Below are 21,592 nucleotides of genomic sequence, written 5' to 3' on the forward strand. Positions count from 1 at the left end.
TGGTTAGTGTCAGTAATGACATCTAAGGCAAATTTACAGCTCGAAGCTTCTCTAAAATAATCCTTCTGCCTCAAACCACCTTTTATGTCTCAACAAGCTCAAATCACCAAGAAGATAAAATTAAATTCAATCCTCACTTTAGGATTTACTCCAAATTCAATGGGTGGCACAGGAAGTACAGAATCCACGTGAATTTCCACCCCATTAACAGGGGGAATATTCCCTTCCAGCCGTTCCGTTCCCTCCGAACCCTTTCTGTTTTTCAGGGAGCGTTCGTTGCCGATTGGTCCAGGCTTGTGTTCCTTGTTCTGTCCTGAGCCTTGATCTGAATCCTTAACAGGAAAGCAGAGAGGCTGAGACACAAAGACCGAATAACCCAACCTCAAGCCTTAAAAATGCTATCAAGAACAACACAACCACTTCACAAGGTCTCTCACTCTGCGCTCTGACTTGGCTGCAAATCCAGATTACCTTTTTATCAGTTTGCTTCTGCACTTGCTCCTTCTGGCAGTCAGGCTTTGGGTCCACCAGGCCAGCCCCATTCATCTCCTCTGGTTTGAGGGTGCCATATGGAGAACTGCGCTGAGAGGAGGTCGCGGAGGATTCCCGAGACTCCGCGCTCAAGTCAATGCCACTATCCCCCTGGCTGCCTTTAAATCCCTGCTATGCAAAGCACGAAATGTGTTAAAGCCCCGAACTCCGACCCAGCACCACCGAGGAAAAAACATCCCAGAAAACAGCAAGACCATGTCCCCTTTTCAAATCACCACCTTGGTTAACTGCAAAGGAGTTGGGCCTGACCTGCAGCACCCCTTGGCTGCTCCTTCAGCTCTACACAGCCCTGAGACAGGTGAACTGATGCACCAACCACACCTTGGCTTCAGAAYAAGGAAAAGGTGTCCCACAGAGCAGCTAGGCTGAGATTGCCAAATTCACTTCACACGTGACCCAAACCAAATTTGAACTCTTGGTCTCCAGAGTTCAGGARCTCCTCTGCCCTCCCTGCATTAAGGCTATAGCCAAACACTGCTCACAGGCCCGAGGCACAAACAGGACCTATGGGATTCCACCCTCCTCGACCACAGTCTGCGTCCAGTGATGAGCATAACCCTGGAATAGCTCTACCACGCAATTACTCCAGATTTCTAGCTCTCTAGGTCCAGATTTGAGCATTGTCAAGCTCAAATTGTAACTGCAGAGACAGATTAAAATGGCACAAGCAGAGCTGAGAGTCACTAAGCACAGATGGAGCAACAAGAAGCATGAAAGCCACCTGCATTAATGCTTTATACACACAATACCTGAAGGGTACATTAGGTGTCACTCACCTCAGTGGTGCTAGACTCAGTGCCATTAAAGGTATTTACAGGCTTGCTCCAGGAATCACTGCCAGGAGACTGAACGGAAAGTGCTGGAAGAGAATGGAGGGCAGGGTTCAGTTGTTGGAAACACAGCTGTGAGCACACCCTGTACACATTACACCATTAACCTTCCATTTCTAGACWTGAGAAAGGACTTTTTCACCACCTCAGAAAGTTAAGTGTTGCCCAGATATCTGAGACATGATGCAGCAGACAACACAGGGTATGACAAGTGAGAGTAGAGGACAGGAAGGAGGTTTTTTAGGGAACATGAAAACAACAGGAGAAAGGACAGAGAGAAACAAGGGAGGCACTAACTAAGAGATCAGAAAATGTAGGAAGGCAAAGTAAGAAAATATCTCAAGCAGACAGAGCGTACCAACCAGCTAGAAAATGCTGCATAGTAGGATCTCAATGTGACATAAAGACCCAAGAAACAGATTAGGAGACTGACATGGCCAGCAACAGGAGCAGGATGGCTAAACAGTAGAGCTTAGAACAGATGCTACTCAAATGGCTGCTAGCTCCTCTCCCACTTCCAGCATCASACAGGAGAGGGCTGTCTCTACTGAAGCATGGACCCCATCCCTTGCTGCATAGCCCAGAGGACTCCCCAGCTCYGTGAAATCCTTTGGAACAAACAGACCCAAACTCACCTGGGCTGTTGCTCTCCCAGATCTCTGTGCCCAGGCTGTTTCCAGACACTGTTACATCACTCTGCTCCAAGCACAGGCTGTTCTGCTTCTTAGCAAATCGAGGAGGAATGCGTGACTGAAGGACGCGGGCCTTAGCTGGTGCCTGTGGCAGGGAAGGCACAGGTGTCAGACTGGGAGGTTCCCCTGGTCTAACAAGACTGAAAAAAGCCAGCTTTTGCAGCACRAAGTTTTCTTCTGGCAATAACACAGCGAGAGTGCAAAGTCCTCCACTGCTCCTGCTGCCCAATATCCCACCAACCACAGCGAGCAGCCGGCTTAGTGAGCCATGCTGCTTTGGACGAAGACCACTCGAGAAACTTAACTCCCAATTAACAATTCTGCTGCAAGCCAAGCACAGTCAGAAATCAAACTCTCCTTTTCAGACCAGTGGCCCTAAACATGTTTCTGGGGCCCAATACCGTTTCTGGCATGGTCAGCTGTGTGTTTTTCTATTCATACGAACACTTTCTGGGGCACCATTTCTCTGACTGCAATCCAAACAATGTAAGAGGTCCAACTTTTCTGCCTTCCATTCCTCACCTGAGCAGCCTGCTCCTTCTTCCTTCGCTCCTCTTCCAGCAAACGACGCTGCTTTTTAGTAAGAACCTCAATGAAGCCTTCCCCTGCCATAGAACCAACTTCATTCTCTTCTGCTGTGTTYGACACCCGATTATCAATGATAGTACCTGAACACAGCACACAGGGGAAAAAACAGTATACATGTGTGCATATGAAGCTTTAAAATTGCAGTAATTAACAGAGTGCACTCCAAAGAGGATCCATGCTACAACGATTAAGTTCACCTAGCAATAAGGCAGCTAAGTTTTGAAAACAAAATCATGGTAATCTGTAGTCATCTACCAGTCACTTTAACTTGCAGGACTTGGCTGTTTCCTCTGTTTAAAGGAAAAACTTCAGCTAGAGAGCTTGGGGATGGGAGCTGTGTGGTAGCTCAGATAATTATCTTTTCAGAGATACTAATTTCTTGCTGCCCTGACATCAGCTCTTCCTCAAATTCTCCTCTCTGGACGTTCCCTCAACTTCCTTCACACAACATAAATTTTAAGCCCAAAACACATTAACAGCTTAGGGAAAAAGATGGAAATATTCTCCTTGAAACCAAAGTTTCTATAGAAGAAACATTAGAGACACTGTCAGATGAGGCTGAAAAGTTTGCGTTTAAAACTTAACAATTTTACCTTCCATGTTTTTCTATTTAGATAYACAAGAATTTTCTTGTTTCTGTAAATAAATTGAAAAAAGCCCCTAACCTGATACTTCAAAATTACATTGGATTGGATCAGTTTGGCTTTAAGTCAAGCACAATGTGTGACCCTCTCAAAGAAACAAGTGAATTAAGATACTCACTTCCATAACTCAGTTCAAACTGCGACAAGGCCTCTCCCTTCTCACTTGCTCTTTGTGCAGTGGATTTGTGCTCCTTCTCTGTCTTTTTACCTGGTCCATCACCACTCTCTGAGTTCACATGGGAGGCCCTATCCAAGCTGTAAAGGGAGTGGCTGCTCCCACCACTGGTGTTGCCAAGGCCGCCTCCTTCTTCTGGAGACCTATGCAGAAAGAAGGGAAAGGATTTCGTTTTGTCAGTGAATACAAGTAAAAGCGACAACAAAACACGTGGTGTGTATGATCACTGCTTCAACATCTGCCTATCAGATCACAGACCAGGAAACAACTTTACCTTTTGCTCTTGATCAGGGTCCCGTTCTGCTGGCTCTCGTATCKGGAAGCTGCTCCCACACCAGTCCTGACCGACTGGTCTGCAAACCCTGCTGGCTCAGCCTTGCGGCTCTGCCTGTCCACAAGTGGCCTCTGGCTTGAGAAGCTCCTCTTTGCCAGTTCCCTCTTCTCTCCCAAGCTCCCAGTGCCRAGACCACCTTCCAGCTGGCCCTCACTCTCTGGAACTCCATCTCTTCTCTCCCGCCGCTCGCTGAAATCACTGCTYTCGGATGCCGTCTCCCACTCCTCGTTGGCATGGTCTGAAGAGTTCTGGTAGGACAGCTCAGGAGAGCGCCTGCCCGAGATGCTGCTCTTCTCTGCAGTGCTCAGCTTGGGTCTGCCTGGCCACTGGCTGGGCAGCAGGTTGGGACCTCCCTCCTCAGGGTTCCACTGCCCAACAGATTCCCTCTCCTGCCTGAGGCGCCTGAACCGTGGGGGCTTATCCTGGCGGGGGGGACGCCGCCTCCTGAAGGGCCTGTTCTCTATGTTCTCCTGATCTGCTGAGTAATCCTCCTGGAAAAAGTGCCTTTTGTCATCCAGATGACTCTCATCAAAAACACGGCTGGAGAAGGAATCYGTGTGTTTGTAAGAATCCTGAATGTAGTCCCTGTCCGACTGCTGTCTGCTCCCAAAAGTGTCTGATGGGGAGGTGTGGTTGTAYTCCTGCCACCCTCCTGCCCCACTCCTGCCTTGCCACTGCGTGGGCTCCTTACCCATGAACCCCCTTCGCCCATAGCCAGWGTTGCTCAGTCTTGGTGGCAGTGACCTCCCAAAGGCTCTCGGAGCCCTCATCTTAGGATCCAGGCTATTGTGATCATCTGAATAAATTTTGTTTGACCTCCAAGATTCTTTGAAGTCTCCCTTTTTCAAATCACTGTCCTCCCTGTCCAGCACAGAGCCTTCATTGCTGTTTTCTGAGCCCCTCTGCCGGCGACGCTTGGGGAGCTCCTCGTACTCTGASCCTTCACTGTGTGTCTCGCTGGCAATCCTGCGCCTTGGTTTGCCYCTGGGGAAATCCTCTGGCTGGTTGAACTCCCGGAGCCCTCGGCCCCGGCTGCTCCTCTGGTTGTTGTAGACCCCTCTGGTGCTCACAACTGTCCCTCGGCCTCTGAAAGTAAACTCTCTGAAGCCTCTCCCTCGCCCACGCCCTTGACCTCTCCCACCGAAGGCYTGCTCCTCATCAATGAAGATCCAGTTGTTTCTTTTTGTGGGAGGGAGATCACTGCTCTCTCTGGATAGTTTGTTCTCCCAGGTTCTTTCTGGYTTCTTTTCCTCCTCCTCCTCCTCCTCTTCTTCTTCCTGGGATTTCTCAGCTTCTCGTGCAAGGCTGGTTTGGGAAGAAGCTTTGTCATCCAGCAGGTAACGCGTGGAGTTCAGCAAAGCGGCAGAGTCATCCGACTCATTTTCTACCTTCTGAACAGCTGCCTTCTCCTTCAGCGAGTGTGAGCTGTCCTCTCCCTCCAGTTTAACCTTCTCCATCTCCTTCTCCTTCTCTTCCACCTTGAGSGCTTTCAGGACTGGTTTTTTAATGGGGCCCGACCGCCGTGTCCTTCCCATTTGCTCCTGGTGCTGCCCGCTGGTGTTGCGGCTCTCAGGAGTCCACTCTGGTGTTTCTTCCGTGGCCTGTTTGGTACTGGCTCCTTCTTTCTTCCATGGGTCAGCACTGAATGACTGCTCATCCCGGGGCACTTCTTCAGCAGCTTCTGCTGCCGTCTCTGCAGGTTTCTGATGGTGGCTGATATCCCAACCATTATATTCAGGCTTTTTCTCTGCTTGGATAAAATCRGGCTCGAGGGGCGAACACCTCAGGTTTGCATGGCGGCTGCCAGCAGAGCAGGCTTCCTGCACACTCTCCTGATGCTGAAACAAGAGATCCTGGCCTATCCTCTGAGAWGACAGGCAGCTGTCAAAGTCTGCTTGGGCCTTCTTGTCAAAAGCATTCAAATACTCCTCCCCTCTCTCCTCAAAAAGATCTCTCTGAGTGCTCAGGCTCTCTGGCCTTCCAGAAGSAGAGTAACTTTCATTCCTGAGAACRAAACAAACAACAAACAAAGGAAAKTCAGGTAATGCAGAGCACAGCACATCTCTAAGGGCCCAGGCTGGACACAAGAGGTGAAAAGAAATAAACTGGATTGCTAAATCATGAGGCAATGAGCCTATAAATACCAAAATGCTGGGCACAGCTGCTATGGCCCCAGGCCTGTACTGCCTGGTTTGTTAAGTCAATGCATGATAAAGGAAACAGTTCCTACGACAGGCAACAAACTTAAGAAATAAAGGGAGATTCAACCTCCAACAATGTGGAGATCAGAAAACAAAGAATTGTTTTTAGAATGCCCAAAAAAGATAGGAAAAAATGAGAAAGCATCAGAATTTTTGACCCTTTGTTTTTATACCTTCCCATGTAAATGACAAGTACCAAATTGCCTCCCTTGAAATAGGCTCCAAGCTGGTGAGACAGAAAACTTCTGAATAGCTCAGTCAKTAAACACCTCCACAGCAAGAACACTCAAGAGTGTGAGGATGCTCCCAGATCAGTACCTGGGCCCRTCCACAGACATCCTTCAGGTGAGCTCTACACCTGCTTTTCAGTGGATGACTTAGAGGAGCACCTCCCATCCCAGCATGCACGAGGATGGGAATTCTGCACTCACCTGGCATGCAGCCCCTCCACGCTCATGTTGTCAGCCTGTTTTTGATGTGACAGGGAGTATCCTTTGCTCTGCAGAGATGAGTAGCTGTCCTGGCCCCACACTGGCACAGGATCCAAAGGAGCAGCTTTCCTCTCTGTCTGCCCTGTCTGACAGTTCTGATCTTCTGATCGACAGCTGCTCCCACTGATGGAGTCCTGCTGAATCATGGGCTTCATCATTCCTGCTCACGACAGAGTTCATGCCATTAGCACCAGGATCTCAAAGACAAGAAGAATTTAACGATCTACTAGACTGACTCCCCCCCTTCTCAGGCAGAAGGCGAGTGCAGCCATGGAAACCTCTCTGGCAGAGGGGAGCYTGTGCTTGGAAAATGCACAGCTGGGAAATACACCTGGAGCCATACAGACGATGACACAGCGCTCAGAGCCCAGCCCACACAGACACTACACAGCGTCGCTGGCTTGAGATCAAGCAATCCATAAACTCCAGGGAATGATTTATACATCTTGATGTTTACATTCACACCTCTGAAGATTACTAACAAGATAGGAAGGTGCAAAGAGCACACAGTTCAGAACTACACGGTTTCTCCATCGCATTTCCTAAAGGGGGTCTATTAAGATTTCACATGCTTACAGCAACTCAAAAACTGATCCTTCTCCTCCAACAGGCAAGGTCAGTCACACCCACTAAGGTCACAAAGCAGTCAGGTAAGGTGACCCACTGCAGTGCAAGGACTGGACAGACACATTCTTCCTTCCCAGTCTCCTACTACCTCCCATTTGCAACTGACTTTCTCATCCCTAGAGAAGGGATGCCAACCAGGATGCAAAGGCTGCCAGAGGTTAAGACACASAGCAACTTTCCAGACATGGACCAACTCAACAGTAAAGATAAACACTGAGAACACCTTACCTGAAGGGTGAAGGGCTGAAGGGTAGAAATCCACGGGGGTGCAGCTCTGGGCCATGCGAGGGTCCATGTAGGAGGGCATCATCATCCAGCGGGGATCAAAGCCGAGCATCTGCGGGTGCGGCGGGTAGAACGTCCGCTGGGGATGGGAGTGCGATGGGGGAGGATAGACCTGCTGCTGCCAGTGCTGCATCTTGTACAGCTGCTCCTGCAGGAGAGAGAAAGGGCCACTGGAGAATGGCTGTGGTGCCAGGAATCACACTGACATACTGGTCAGCCAAAGGAAAACACAAGCCACCCATCATGGGCTCAATCCCTGATMGGATGGGAGGGTGTGCTGACAGGGGCAATTCACTAGCAACCGTTGTTCCTCTGCAAATACCAGAGCAGCCTCACACCACTGTGGGCTAGCCTATATGGCCAAACACGAGGGATCAGCTTTAAGACCACAATTTGCATCTTCTCAACACTCCTATGAATATAGGACAGCTTACTGTCACTTCCTAACTGGAACCAAATACTTTAGATGATGTCGCCTTTTTCAGGAAATGCAACTGTAATTCATTTAGTGTCTATATGTATATTAGTTCCACCCCTGTGAGCTGAACAGATTACATAAAAACAACCTAAACCAAATTAAGAGAGCTATTAATATTTTACAGTGTTTCCTGTGTATTCTCCAGAGATGAGCTGGTACTTGCTGGTTGTTTCCCATCTCCCACATGGCCAGTCCACCTTCCTTTAGCTGAGGACTGTCATGATGTTAATTTGATTTGACATTTAACTTTTGCTGAAGGTCCAAAAAGAATATATATTTGAAGCGAGTTTTGTGTACTGAAGAAAGCTTTCAAACACTAAAGAGCTTCAAAAAACATGAAATACATCTACTTACCTGTCAAACTTGCCACCATCTTTTTTTTGCTAGGCTTACAATGTGTCAGATACTGTAACTGTTTATTAAAAAAGCCAATCCCCAACTACAGAGCAAGACACCCTTAAATCTGAACCTGACACATCATTACAGCAAGGAAATCTCTGATAAATGCAAAGATTGTATCTGCCTTATCTGGTCCTTTAGYACCTTTGAGAAAATATTTCCTTCATACCAACACTTTTCCATTTCATTTTTTCCTGAAGCTACCAAAGCAGCAATTCAAGCCAGCCAAAATATTCACTACCTCATACATACTAACATCACAGAGGATAAGAGAAAATAAAAATAAAACTTCATGTTCTTCCAGTAGCAATAACCTGTGGTATTATTAGTATGACAGCAACGACATCCAATTCTTTTTAGTTTAAGAGCATCTCTTTTCAAGAGTAACATTAAGCAGAGTTTGCTGCTGTACATCTGAATCATGAAAATGTCAACTGCCGAGCAACGAGCACAGGGAACATCCATAAAAGAGCAATTACTGAGCTTCCAAGCAAAAGCCAAYTGTGAGCTCTTCACTAAGATCTGCAGCAGCGTTGATTATATCACATTTCAAGTGGTTATTTTATGAAGAATGGCAATTAACTTTGCATTATCTGAAGCCTGAGTACTCTGTCCCCTGGTTTGGCCCTGCTGCCCAGCAGAGGCCCACTGTATTTGGAGGCAGAGCTGCACAGCACGTATGGCACATACAGCACTGAAAGGTCAGGTAAGCTGCAAGATGAACAAAGCAGTTTAGCTGATGTCTCAGAGCCCCAGAGGAGAGTTTTCAATGCAACAATAATGAAACATTTAAGATCAAACATTTTTATGGTGCAAAGAAAACAATTATTTGGAAGAGCCTCACAGAAAAAAAAACGAGTAGGGAGTAAATGAGAGAGCAAAGGACCAGCYTCTGCAAAGGCAGAATGTGGAATGAGAAGTGTGCCACTCCAGAACTCCCTCCCAGTACAGAAGCAGTCCCACAATTTGCCAACCTAAGCACAGCTGGCCCCTTGCAAGCAAATGGCTGTCCATGCCCACAATGGTAAAGGCACAGCAGGTGCTGAGCAAAATGGAAGCATTTGAACCCCAGGGGTTTTCCCTTCCCTTGCCACTGCAGCAGTGCTGAAGAACAGCAGCTCATCTTGTGCCAGAGAGCAAGAACAGATGTTCATCAGGTTCAACGCCAGCCCAAGGAACACAGGCTTCCCTGGGCCAGGCTTACACAAGCACCAAGACAGCCAGTGATGTGCTTGTGGCTTTGGATGTGGGAAGGGGAACATSCCCAGCTGCTCCTGCACACACGTATTTGGAAACCAGAGCTCTGCCACAAACCACACACTCCTAGACGTTCCCACTGTCAGGTGATGCGCAGAAAACCGTGCAAGACAAGTCAACATTTCTGAGAGCACTGTATTTTTCTCTCAGGCAAGTGACAAACCTGGCCAAGCCCTGCCCAGAAGAGTGCCAGCATCACAGGGTGCACAGAAAACTCACACAGCCCATATAGAGCCTTTTTACCCAACCAGACAGGATATRGCTGTGATTTGAAATACTGAAAAAGCCCAGGGTAAAATTTCAATTYATCTTCCCCGGGCCCAAAGACTGATAGTGTTGAGTACCCAGCAAACACAGTGGTTTAGTGGGGTCTAGCGAAGAGGGCTGTGAGCTCACAGCTATTACCTGCTGTTGTTGCTGCTGCTGCTGCCTCTGGAATCGTGGGGGAAGAGACTTTTGGTATTTGTTGAATTCCTGTGCTGGCGAGGGAGCTTCTCTGAGCTCCTCCTCACTGCTGCTTTGTGCTGCTGCTGCTGCTGGGGCAGGAGTCTCCTCTTCCAGATAACCAACAGAGACATCCGGCGTGTGAAACTCAGGGGATGCTGCAGAGAAGAAAACAAGGCTTGAAGAGCCCTCCTTGTGACAGAGCTGTGAGTGCACCACCACCACCACACAACATAGACTGGCGTGGGCATGTCCTGACTGCAATACATGGCTGAACTTTATTACAGTCATATACAGCACATCCTTTACCCTGACAGCTATAGAGGATTTTTGTTTTAATGACAAATTTTGAGATCCTCCTTTGTTATCAGCCTTTTGCTTAAGCACTGGGTAGAAAGTCCATTTCCCCTGTTAGTCCTTAAAACCTTCCAGCACTTACTGGTTTTCTCATCTATGGCCATGAACACTTAATACTATCATCCAATCATGAGAAGCTCACAAGGCCCATTGCAACAAGGCCTCTGCTAGCACAGCTCACTGAGCACAGATAAAAGCAACTGAAGAAATTTGAATTTATTTTAATAGCTTTTTCATTTAATCAACTTTCGTCACCAATGCAAAATACTCAGCAGAACATATGAAGCAGCTGATCTCTGAAGGGCAGCTGAAGGGCCCTCCCAACACTCCCTCCCAGGAACTAACTCCCCCATTCCAGGTAAGAAATCAGCACAATGGCAAAAAAAGCTGTTTTTACAGTGTGAGGCAGGCAGTGTTTCTGTACCTTTACGGAAAGCATGGCCATTTTCTTGGGTGGTGTTTTTCTCGGTGCTGGGGGGTCGCACATCTTCAGTCTCTGTGTGTTTCTGCGTCTCTCCATTCTTCTGAGCCAGTTTGCATTTCTGATCAAGCTGCTTGAGCTTTGCAGCGCAGGCTGCCAGGCGCTCCTCCCTGGCTCGTCGTTCTTCCTCCTCCCGTCGCCTCCTGGCTCTCTCAACAGCCTCCGAGATCTCAGAGTGCACAAACTTTTGTCTCATGGGCACCTTTTCTTCTTTATCCTCAAGGGACTGCTGTCTGAGAACACTGCCCACTGCAGGCTTCTGCCAGAGAATAAACATTCCTCTGTAAGTATGATCCAACCAGCTCCTCTATCTTGAGCTTTGCATCCCATGTTGAGCACATCCCCTTCTGACTCCCTCCCATCTATTTTCATGCACAAATTCCCTTTTTACTAGGGAGAGTTATTGCTATTTGGTTCAGTAACTCCATCTTCTCACTGACAACCCCACTGTTCTGGACCAGCTTCAATTTCTTTCCCCTAGAGAATGTGCTATGCAGATGGATTTGTCTCCAGCTGGATATTAACTAAGAACAGAGAAATCCMTCAGCATCCCATATCCAATATAATGTCAAACTGACCTCTTAAGGACAGTGATGGGCTTCGAGTCCACCCACATGAGCCCAACCTACCTGRTATTCCGAGGCAGAGCTCCAGCCATTCAGCTTCCTCGGCGGCTGCTGTGAATCCTGCACTTTGCGGACTGGCCGGGACAAGCCAGCTGAATCATTCCAATTCTTTCCCTCCTCCAAGGTGTGCTTGACATCTGCACTGTCTGCAGAGCTCAGGGACARCTGTCGCTGCCTTCTGGGATCCCAGCTGTTCCTGTCACATAAACAGCTTTATTATTGCATTTGCTGCTTGCCTCAGAAAGCACTTGTAGCCTTATCACGTGGCAAAAACAACTGACTTTTAATAAAAAGGGAAGATCACATACACTGGAACAAGTGATGCATTTCTCYTAAGGTGTGTAAGGATCAACTCCACTATTGTGCAGCAGGATGAAGGTGAGAAAAGAGGAGGAAAAAAGCCTGGCAAACCGGCAGTCAGCTGCTAGACTTACACATATCCTCAAAGACCATTCAAACACTGGCCAGTAGAATCAACAAAGTCACAGAAAGGAATCAGAGGGATCAAGACTCCACATTTACAACAAGTTTTTAAAGATCCTGATATTGTTCACTTTTACGGAAACAACCACGGGTGCAGAGTGACTTCTTACCATTTCTGTCGTCCATCYTTAAGAGTTTCTTCCTCTTCTTCATCTTCACTAAACTTCAGTTTCTCAGAGTAATCCACTTCATCATGAATGCCTGTGAASGCAAGAATGGAGAAGGGATATATGAAAGGAAAGAAACACATCCCTTGTCCTGATAAAGCTTATGCCCCCTTTGGCACTAAATTACAGGACATACAGGCTTGGCTTGAACTACTTGTAAAGCCAAATGTCCACCACCAGTACCGGAAATCACAGAATAGCTTGGGTTGGAAGGGACGTTTAATGTCATCTACCAGCCCTCCTCAATGAGCAGGGACAACTTCAACTAGATCAGACATGAATGATGTGAGCAGTATGGACACACACTGCTGAACAGCTGGGCTGGTCCCAGAGGAACAGCAAACAGCCTGGGAAGGAGGGCTGCAAATCAGGAGACAGTCACCGAGCCAGGCTGTTTGCAACTGGATACTGAATGCCATGACTGAAAAGGCAGGACTAACTCTTCTTCCCAGCACACACAGTGCTATCCCTCCTGCTGTGCTTGGTGTTTTCAGATTTTAGGAGTCTTCAGATCCGATTCCTTGAGCACAATGTGATGGAAGGATCAGAAGGATCCATTGTGTCATCATTTACACCAACAGCAATTKCACAACTACACAAAGCTCGAGCATGGAGGCACTTTACCTGCCCATCCATCATCTGCATCATTGTCCAGCTCATCCAGCCCCTTCAGATTCTCTGCGTTGATGATGGTGGGCCGAGGCACTCGCTCCAGCTGCTGCCGAACTGGGCGTGTTGGGCGAGACAGGCTGAGCCTGTTCTCTTTTCTGCAGGAAAAGYAGAAAAATGGTTAGAAACAGCAAACAATAAAGCAAAGAATGGAGAGCTGAGTTTGTGACACTGAGTCAGTGCTTTTCTACCACACACTTACATACAATGCATCTGAATTTCTCTCCCTGTCCAGCAGTTCCTTCCCCTTGTCTACACTTCCTAGAACTTACAGATCAGAGCTGCAACTGCTCCAGTCAGATCACACACCAATTCCCATGTCCACCTGTTCTTCAGACACGAAGTGCTTACAGCCTTGCAACATTTCAGCTGCTGTTGCAGCTGGAACAAAGTTCTGCTGCTTTGGGTAAAAATCAGACTTTCCCTTCAAAGCTCGCACTTCACACACCGAACTGCATCCTTGGCAAAACTTTTGCCTAGATTCACATCACACCCTGAATCTGACTCTTAAATGGGACAGTAATGGYAGCCTTACCCATCCTGGTCATTCATCTGGAATTGTCTGAAAGGTACCCGGGGCTCAAGCCGAAGCTGAGGAACGGGGAAAGACCCTCGGTCCAGACATGCAGGGGTCTCRGATGGCTGTTGTGGACACATCTGGAATGAAGCAAAGCAGAAGAGCCTGGTTTTCCTCCTTGCCACARGCAGGTTTACCCAGATTAGGTTATGACAAGTGCACATAGCTGCACCCGCACAAAAGGGGAACAAACATTTCACATCTGGCTGCTCAACAGGCCACGTGCTAATGGTTCCCTCCCCAGCTCCACAGGAAAAGAGGCAATTTTTTTCTGGGCTAAGAAAGACTGCTACRCTATTCTAGAATGAAACATGTCAACAGAAGGATCCCTGAGCAAGCCCTGGAAGCCAACTGAATCCAGAAAAYACACCTTAGCGGAGTTCAAAGCTCGCTAAGAATCAAGGACATCCCAAAGGTGTGCAGAAAGGGTCACTTACAAAAGCAGGTAGCATGTCATGGTACGTGGGTGGCTGGTAGACGTTTCCCATGAACTGCGAAGCCCCTTTGCGGACAGGCTGAGCTGGGCGGAGAGACGGCTCCTTGGCATCGCTGGCGCTGCCTGAGGAGGGGGCCCCGTCTCCGGTGCTGGAGGTTTTGCTGCCCAGCTCAGCAGGGGAGGCGGTCAGAGATGTGGCAGAGGTGATGTTCCTCCCACCGCCCTCCCTCCAACTGGTGACATCTGGAAAGGAGGTAATAATTATGTTAATATTTGTAAATGCAGGCAGCCACTCTGCCAGAAAGTCCCGAAACCTCAAGTGCTCCGGTCAAGCCCTAATTACACTAAGGCTGTACAAAAATATCAAGGACCAAGAAAACCTCCAACTGTGTTTGTTTTCTTAAGAGAGGTGCAGCATCAGCGGTTAGTAATTACTGCACCAGTGGGGTCCTTATTCGCTAATAAGCCTAAATTCCTACCAACTCTGCTCCCCATCTCCAGCCCTTACTCACCCTGCAGAATTAAGGCAAATTAGACAAACACTCGAAGAAAAGCCACATTACACCACACATTAATTTCACTGTGGCTCCCCCACCCAGAAAGGGGTTTGCTTTGCAACATGAGACAGTAATTGTTATTACAAAACTTAGTAGTTGAGAGTCCATATTTGGCTGTCTGGACCACAGAACACTGATCAGTTATCATCTGCTAAGCAGCCTGATACATATAAGCACATAAAGAGATAAAAGGAAAGGTAAGGATGGAGTATTTGGTACTACTGTGAACTGGCACCCCTGCCCAGAACAGAGTCAATGGGGTTACAAGTGGGATAAGGCAGAAAGACACAATCCCTCACTCACTCTGGGGGCGGAGGCTTGGTCCTGGCCCATACGACGGATCTAAGGCGCCCTTTTCTTTGCCAACCTTGTCCTGCTCGCCAGCTGCTTTCAGCGTCGGAAATTCCTCGGGAGAGAAGGATAACAGTCGGCTTGAGGCCCTTGAACCTGTCAGACAAATAAGTGTGGGACTCAGAGAAGATCTTTCCACTGTTTCAACTCCCTTATGAGATCAGCCTGGAAATGTGTTTCCCAAGATTCTGGGCCTCTGGCATATTTAAACCAAATTACTATCATACCAGCACCTCACCTCACATCCCCAACGCTCTCAGACACTGTCACCAACACGACAACACATGTCCTCACCCAGCACTCCCACACTCCTAACTTGGAATCCTCATTTAAATTCTCACATTCAATGAAGTCAGTGAACTTTCTCAGCTTCCAATTATTTTTGTAAAGTACAGAATTCAGACAGAGGCAGAGACAAAATTTTGCAAGATCGCTCATAAATGATACCCTGCTATCAATTATTTGACATTTCTATTGAGACTCGTTCTGCTCAGACCTCACTCTGCCAGGAAAGTCTATTGTTAAGATTTCTGTCAATGTATCAGTGAAAGACCAYAGATAAGGACAGATGTTCTATACTCTCCTCCCTGCAGCAGCATTTTCAAGACACAGATCACTGACCAGATCAGGCCAGTCTCATTTCTAGTCACTGGCAAATTGTCTTGCTGAGTCATCAGTCACCCCAGAAYGACAGTTCTCTGTCAATTCTAAAGATCTGCCAGTGACTGGAACAAAAAATACAGCAATTCTCCTAAATCTGTTGGTAAGATAACACTGAATAAAAGGAAATTGCAAGCATTACTGTACTATTAGACATTTAAAGAATTGCTTTTTTTGAGAACTGTTTCTCAGTGTTACTTGGCTAATGGTCTCTTAAAAAAGGCATTTCAGAATTATCACATCAGATGTATCACCAATGAGTACTGAAGATTTGACAAAGGAGCTTCGTCTTTCTCCTTCCTTGCCCTGAAGWGTCAAGAAGGACTGGCTTAAGTAATTTTTACTTTCTGGATCTTGTACACTGCACAAGACCTCCCATGTGAAATTTCCAGGGAAGACATGGCAAAAGCTGCATAAAACACYGTTAAATATTTTAGACAGATGAAAATATTTCAGAAGGACATTGCCTAAATACATCATAAAGTACCTAAGACTTGCTGAGAGCTCTGATTTTTACTGAACTAGAACAGCATGGGTGTCTTTGAGGGGAGATATCCACCCCAGGAAAAGCTGCACTTTGTAAGGACTGTTTACGGGCCCAGATCAACACTTAGCACTCYAAACCCTTAAGCATCACACTGAAGAAAGTTTGGTGTCTTTTTTTTTTTATTTCCTCCAAATGTCCCTTACACAGAGAAGCCCATAATTAATTTACTAGATCACATTTCTTCAGGATACACACTCCAGAAGAAATTTTACAGCTCTAAGACTTAAAAAGAGCAAAAAGCAAAAGACTCTTCTCTTTGCCTGTAACACCTGAATTAGCTTAGAAGGAAAAGCCATTGCTCAGTGCCACTAGAGAAGAGGTGCAAGCATGGGATGGTTGAAGAAGTCCTCTCAGACAGACTTCTGGTGCTCCTGTGGTTCAATTACCTTTTATTTAAGCTGCTCTTAGCCACATAGGCAACTGTTTTCTTGGGTTCAGAACTCTATAATGTTAAGTGTGACCTAGAATGAGTGTTCAAAAAACCTTTTCAGAACACTGCCAGATGATCAGATTTCAAAATGACTGTACAGGAGGTCTACATAGCAAGATACAAGAAAGTACCAATTAACCAAAGAAGACACAGTCTTTGCACTAGCCACCAACCTCAGGCAAGTACAAGTTTCTGCTTTAACGTTCAGCCTTCAAGAAACACCCTCTCATTAAGGGCCTCATTTAATTTAGGGTAAACTTGTCCCCTCTGTTTCTGCAATCAGCACGTGTCTCAGTTCTTTGAAATCCTGCAATTTAATTTGACAAGTGAATGGTTCCAGGTCTGTTCCCATTAAAACAGTGGAACTGAGCTGTTATTCTCACTATGGTTTTAATGGCACTAGTCAGTGCAGCTGGAAACCACCTCCTGCGTGGAAATGGATGTACCTGAAGACAAAACTCCCAATTTATGCTAACACTGCTTCAGGACTCTCAGTAAAACAGAAGCCATTAGCAGCAGTTACTGAGGGAGACTTAATAGCAAGGCCTGAGCCAATGTGTAGGCGAGTGCACCCTGCAGCAGCTCCAAGTGTACTCTGCAGCAGCTCCACTGCCACTTCCACCCACTGCCACTGCAATTCCCTTGGATCCTGGATACTGTACATGAGCATTACAGCCTCACTTCTGACAACCCATGGAGATGCCTGCATTTCCCTTCTCCAATGGCCSTTCTTCTCCTTTTTTCTTCTCTACTAAACCAATCCCTCCCCCTCTTTCACTCCGTTTACTGCATCTTTATTATACACTGCACTAGGCTCACTGAAGATACTGGTGATGGGGCAAATGTTTCTCTTCTTCAGAACTTTCCCCTCCCAGAACTCCCTGCTGCGTCTCAAGAGCATGATCTGCTCCAGTTCAATGTGGCCATGAAACACATTCTGTTCAAGCTGTGTCTTGCACTGGCAGCCCTGAACTGATTCAGATGCATCATTCCAGCCAACACACCACAGACTGAAAACACAACTCAGAAGGCCTCACTCCCATTCTGCACCAGGGCAGGAAGAAATGGAATCTACCCCACCTCATGCCTGTCTGGGAAAAACAGGCACAAAGTATTTCTGTTTATCATACTCACCACCTTCTTGTCCTGCTGGCTTTCCATTCAGCTGTGCCCATGACTTTGGTCCACCTGGCACTGAATTTGTACTCTGAAAACAAAACAAWGCAAAACAAGAAAGTCCAACACAGATCAGTTAAGATTCATGACCATTTCTCATTTCCTGGCTGGCACCTGCTGTGGTTCAGACCTCCCTATCACTCAGATACCACTGGATACCACAGGTCTCCACAGCTTCAAGCTGGGGCTACAGTCAGCTGTTCCCCACTCCAGTGTACTACAATGCTACAGCAAAAATCCTCTTCTCTGCTCTGAACTAATGCTTCCTCTGCCCATGTTGATCAACTATTTCCTCAACCTGCACTCTCATCAAGCTTTCCTTCTGTTCTGCTACCTTTTCCCAAATGGTCTCCTTAATCTTCCAGATKTGTTCCATGCTACACCTCAACTTGAAGGCCACCCTACTTTCTCATGCATTAACCACTCTTCTCTCCAAAATAACAACTCCTGTCCTGACTTCCCTGAACCTCAGGGGCTGGGAATTTTTTTAAAGCAAAAGTGTGATATCTCCAACACACAGGGGCCAGGTCCATGCACTCTCTGGGACACCTTCTTACATGCTAGTAGCTTTTTCAGGTCCTGACACTGGCTACTTTCTCTCACATGACCAGATCTATTCCCATCAAATCTCATCAAGCTGGGTGCACAAACTGGATCTGCTGTCACCAAATGACATTTGTATCTGAACCAAAGTAAAATGGTTTAGAAGTGCTAACCAGCCATCCCACATTCCAGCCATTTTTTTCTGGACTGAAACTAAACTTTCTGCACACATTTGAAAAATACAAAGGTAACATACAGAGAACTATAACTGCAGCACAGCAYTGCTGGTGGACAGTAGCCTGGACTCAAGAGAGTCAATTCCACAAGATCTGATTATACAGGAGCTGTTCTTAAGTGCAAGGCAACACAGGCAATTAAAAAAACCCCTCAAGCTGCCTGGGGAAATGGGAAGCAGGGTGGCAGTCAGAGACTGCTGGCACCTACCTCCTGACTGATTGACTGTGTCGGCTTCTGTAAATTGGAGACAGATTTCTGCAAACCCTGCTGCGGCAGCGACTCCTGCAGCTGTGCAGCCGTCGCACTGGAACTGAGCAGAGACAGCAGAGGTGAGACCAAAGGGAAAGGAAGGCAGGAAAACAACTCTTGSCAATATAGCTGTTGCTAAAAGATCAAGCTAAAACACTGGCTCTGCATTGGCCTGGACAAGAGAACTGATCTCTGCAAGGTCCGACACCCAGCACACCAGTGCTCAACCACTGACTGCTGCCTGGCCGGCTAAACTTACCAAAGATTTGCTCTACCCACCTCTTTTGGTCTGGCTGATCCTGCTTGTTTGCCCATCCTGTACCGTCCTTGGGTACTATAATGATGTTGGGGTCGTTTCCTTTGTTCTCAGACTTCAAGCTAGGCAAATTTGCAGGAGGTGGCATGCGCCGGGCAGCAGCAACTTTCCCAAGACTCTGTAAGCCATGTCTAGGAATAACTGGTGAGAAAGAACAGCAGCAGGTCAGAGGGCTGTATCCTGCTAGATAAGTAACCTTAATTAGGAAGCTGTGGCTGCGTGCAGTCCCAACAGCAGTGCTGCTGCTATGTCAACACACAGGTTGTTTCCCACAGGACCACAGATGCAGCCGTCTGTTGTAGCAGCTGGCAAACAGCTCCTACAGCAGRAGGGAGAAAAATCATTCTCCCTAAMAAAATGTTCACRAAGTCTTTTAGGGGGATTTGTACAGGTAACTCTTTAATTTCACCAAGGAGAAGCAGCACCTCCTTGCTACAGCCTGGGGAAACGGCCACTCAAGTCCACTTCTTGGCTAACGGGTGACCTAACCCGGGAGCCCAGCAGTCTCATTTCTCCAGCTCTACCCACCAGACCACACTTATTAAGGAGGTGTTTCATTTGTTGTTTTCTGTTCTCACACCAAATTCAGAGCCAGTGCAGGCAAGGTTTTCATTTTTTGACCCCACCATCAATAGATGGTCATGTTTCTACTGCAAAACCAACTCAAGTTCTTTCCCAGTGGCCTTCAGTCCTTGACTCTCACTTCACACAAGGTCTAAGCAGCTTAAAGCACTTCCACCAGCCCAGGAGTCCTCCCCTGGCACAGCTGAAGGCCCTGGTGAGGCTTCCACTCAAGTTTGCTACTGCCCACTCTGCAGCAAGGACACAGGCTAAATGAAAGGACCAAGAATCCCCAGCTGTCCCGTGTCATTCCTCTGTCTCCACAATAACAGCAGCACAAAATGCTGTGGACATTTTCCCTGAAGTCTTAATGAAATACAGGCTTTGACACCTGCACAAACACTYTGCAACCCAGCTGTGTCCCACAGGGTCAACAACCCGAATAAGCTCTGCAACAATACTCTAGAAAAACATCAAAAGGAGCTTTCTGGAGGTGTTTCTTACCTGTAGTTCTGATAGCTTCTATTGACTTTCCTTTATACTTATCAAACAGGCTGAGAGTCGAGTACTTGCTTTTCCCATCCTTTCCCTTGGTTATTTGCCCCAAACGATCGGACATTGCGATGAAATGTCATCTAGTAAGGAAATTTCTCTGCGCCGCTCCCGATCTGCCTTTGAGTGGAAGAGAATCAGGAAAACCCCATCAAACGGATTATTCRGTCACAGACAAGCAAAATATAAAACACAGACAACAGCAAAACTGCACATACTCAGTGAGCACACACACCAAGTCACAAGGCTTTAACTCCCTCATCTATAGTCACAACAAGCTTTTGGGCTTTAAGGTTCATAAACTGAAAGAAAAGAACTGCAGGAACACACKTCTCATGGCATAGTTTTTTTCTGCCACTCCAATGCTGAAAGAAGTGAGGTTCTTTAAGTATGGGAACACAAGATGGGGGTCAACAAGTCCTTGCTTTAAAAGAGTAAGTCTGACAATAAGCAACTAAACACAAGGATTCCTAAACATAAATGACAGAAAAGCACTGTATCTTTGTATCTTATACCACACTGGAATTTATCGTCACATTTCCCCTGAAGCACTGGCAGCTGTGTTTGTAATGTTTAGATTACGGTTCCACACTAACCACAGTTATACCAGCAATTAATGCTTTGACAGGATCACCAGAAGGCAACAGAACTATTTCTYCAAATTCCCTTTTCCCATCAGCTCACCATGAAAGAGAGTTAARGAGTCAAAAAAACCTACTCAACTGTACCAGATTCAGATTCTTGAGCCTGTGAGTTCAGCTGTTCTACTATTAATCCTCCAAACACATGACTAAAAAATTATATTCCTCTGTTGCTGGAACCTTGAACATAATTTTTAGCTTGAAATATACTTGTTGCAATGGATGTGGTTTGTTAATTTTTCAATCTGATCTTTACTGGCACAACATGCTGTGAGTAACACCCATCATGCAGACAGTCTCCTTATTTTGGCTTTTTCGCTCTCAAAGCCTGGGACAAAGTTGAAACATGGGCAACGCACACACTCTACATCAACTTTATGTCAGAAAAGATACTTTGCTTACTTGCAATGGACTTATTTTTCACTTTTTCTAGAGCATCATTCTGTTCTAAAGTTTCTCAAATCTAGAAGCTTCATCTAACCTTTTTGCACATAATTTAGATTTCCAGATTTCTTGTTGTAAAGCCTCTACTTCAAGCYGAAAACTGCTGGCAGTTTTATTTTACCATCTGCTAGGTCCCATCCTAGGGCTTCAACTCTGTGTTAGGTATAACAAAATATGATATACATATGTGTATATATATATATATACACATATACATAGATCTCAGATCTTCTCACAGTTCACACTTCATGAAACTCACCCAGCTGAAAGCCTATTTCCAACAGAGACAGCAATCACTCTTTCTGAAAGAATCTGTATCTGACCAAAGGCTACAACTGCCATCAGCAATGCCTTATCAACCATGATTTGCAGGTGAGAGGATTAGTCTATCACACATTGTGTACAAGTTAAAGCACAGACTGTGAATACAATGGATACAGCTAGACTAGGAAYGCAGTGCCAACTGCAACTGGCCAAGTAAAGCCCTATCTAAAGRCTGCTGGGGGCAGGTGTCTGMCCAATAAGCCTGGCACCA

At 46.6% G+C, this 21,592-nt stretch overlaps 1 protein-coding gene across 4 annotated transcripts in view; it reads right to left on the reverse strand.

The window, feature by feature from the left end:
• The window catches only part of PRRC2B (proline rich coiled-coil 2B), a 33,349-nt gene extending 13,240 nt beyond the window's left edge, over positions 1 to 20,109 (reverse strand). For 2 of the 4 annotated variants that reach the window (XM_057371594.1, XM_057371591.1), the window contains exons 1-21: positions 19,925 to 20,109; positions 18,823 to 19,000; positions 18,502 to 18,604; positions 17,473 to 17,545; positions 14,654 to 14,797; positions 13,795 to 14,036; positions 13,316 to 13,437; positions 12,736 to 12,878; positions 12,055 to 12,145; positions 11,465 to 11,657; positions 10,779 to 11,094; positions 9,959 to 10,155; positions 7,363 to 7,567; positions 6,448 to 6,667; positions 3,756 to 5,819; positions 3,425 to 3,624; positions 2,597 to 2,742; positions 2,018 to 2,159; positions 1,329 to 1,411; positions 472 to 660; positions 138 to 332 (exon numbers count right to left, since the gene is read on the reverse strand). In XM_057371594.1, coding sequence (XP_057227577.1) covers positions 138 to 332; positions 472 to 660; positions 1,329 to 1,411; positions 2,018 to 2,159; positions 2,597 to 2,742; positions 3,425 to 3,624; positions 3,756 to 5,819; positions 6,448 to 6,667; positions 7,363 to 7,567; positions 9,959 to 10,155; positions 10,779 to 11,094; positions 11,465 to 11,657; positions 12,055 to 12,145; positions 12,736 to 12,878; positions 13,316 to 13,437; positions 13,795 to 14,036; positions 14,654 to 14,797; positions 17,473 to 17,545; positions 18,502 to 18,604; positions 18,823 to 19,000; positions 19,925 to 20,039 — 5,361 coding nt within the window. In that variant the 5' untranslated portion in view covers positions 20,040 to 20,109. Of the gene's footprint in view, positions 1 to 137; positions 333 to 471; positions 664 to 1,328; positions 1,412 to 2,017; positions 2,160 to 2,596; positions 2,743 to 3,424; positions 3,625 to 3,755; positions 5,820 to 6,447; positions 6,668 to 7,362; positions 7,568 to 9,958; positions 10,156 to 10,778; positions 11,095 to 11,464; positions 11,658 to 12,054; positions 12,146 to 12,735; positions 12,879 to 13,315; positions 13,438 to 13,794; positions 14,037 to 14,653; positions 14,798 to 17,472; positions 17,546 to 18,501; positions 18,605 to 18,822; positions 19,001 to 19,924 lie in introns of all 4 variants that reach the window. The other 2 variants (XM_057371593.1, XM_057371590.1) reach the window with 1 other exon arrangement.
• Between the last annotated feature and the right edge of the window lie 1,483 nt (positions 20,110 to 21,592).

This window comes from Malurus melanocephalus, unplaced genomic scaffold, assembly GCF_030028575.1.
Source record: "Malurus melanocephalus ecotype Western Australia unplaced genomic scaffold, MMel_1.1 scaffold_149, whole genome shotgun sequence".
In the NCBI taxonomy this organism is placed as follows: Eukaryota; Metazoa; Chordata; class Aves; order Passeriformes; family Maluridae; genus Malurus; species Malurus melanocephalus.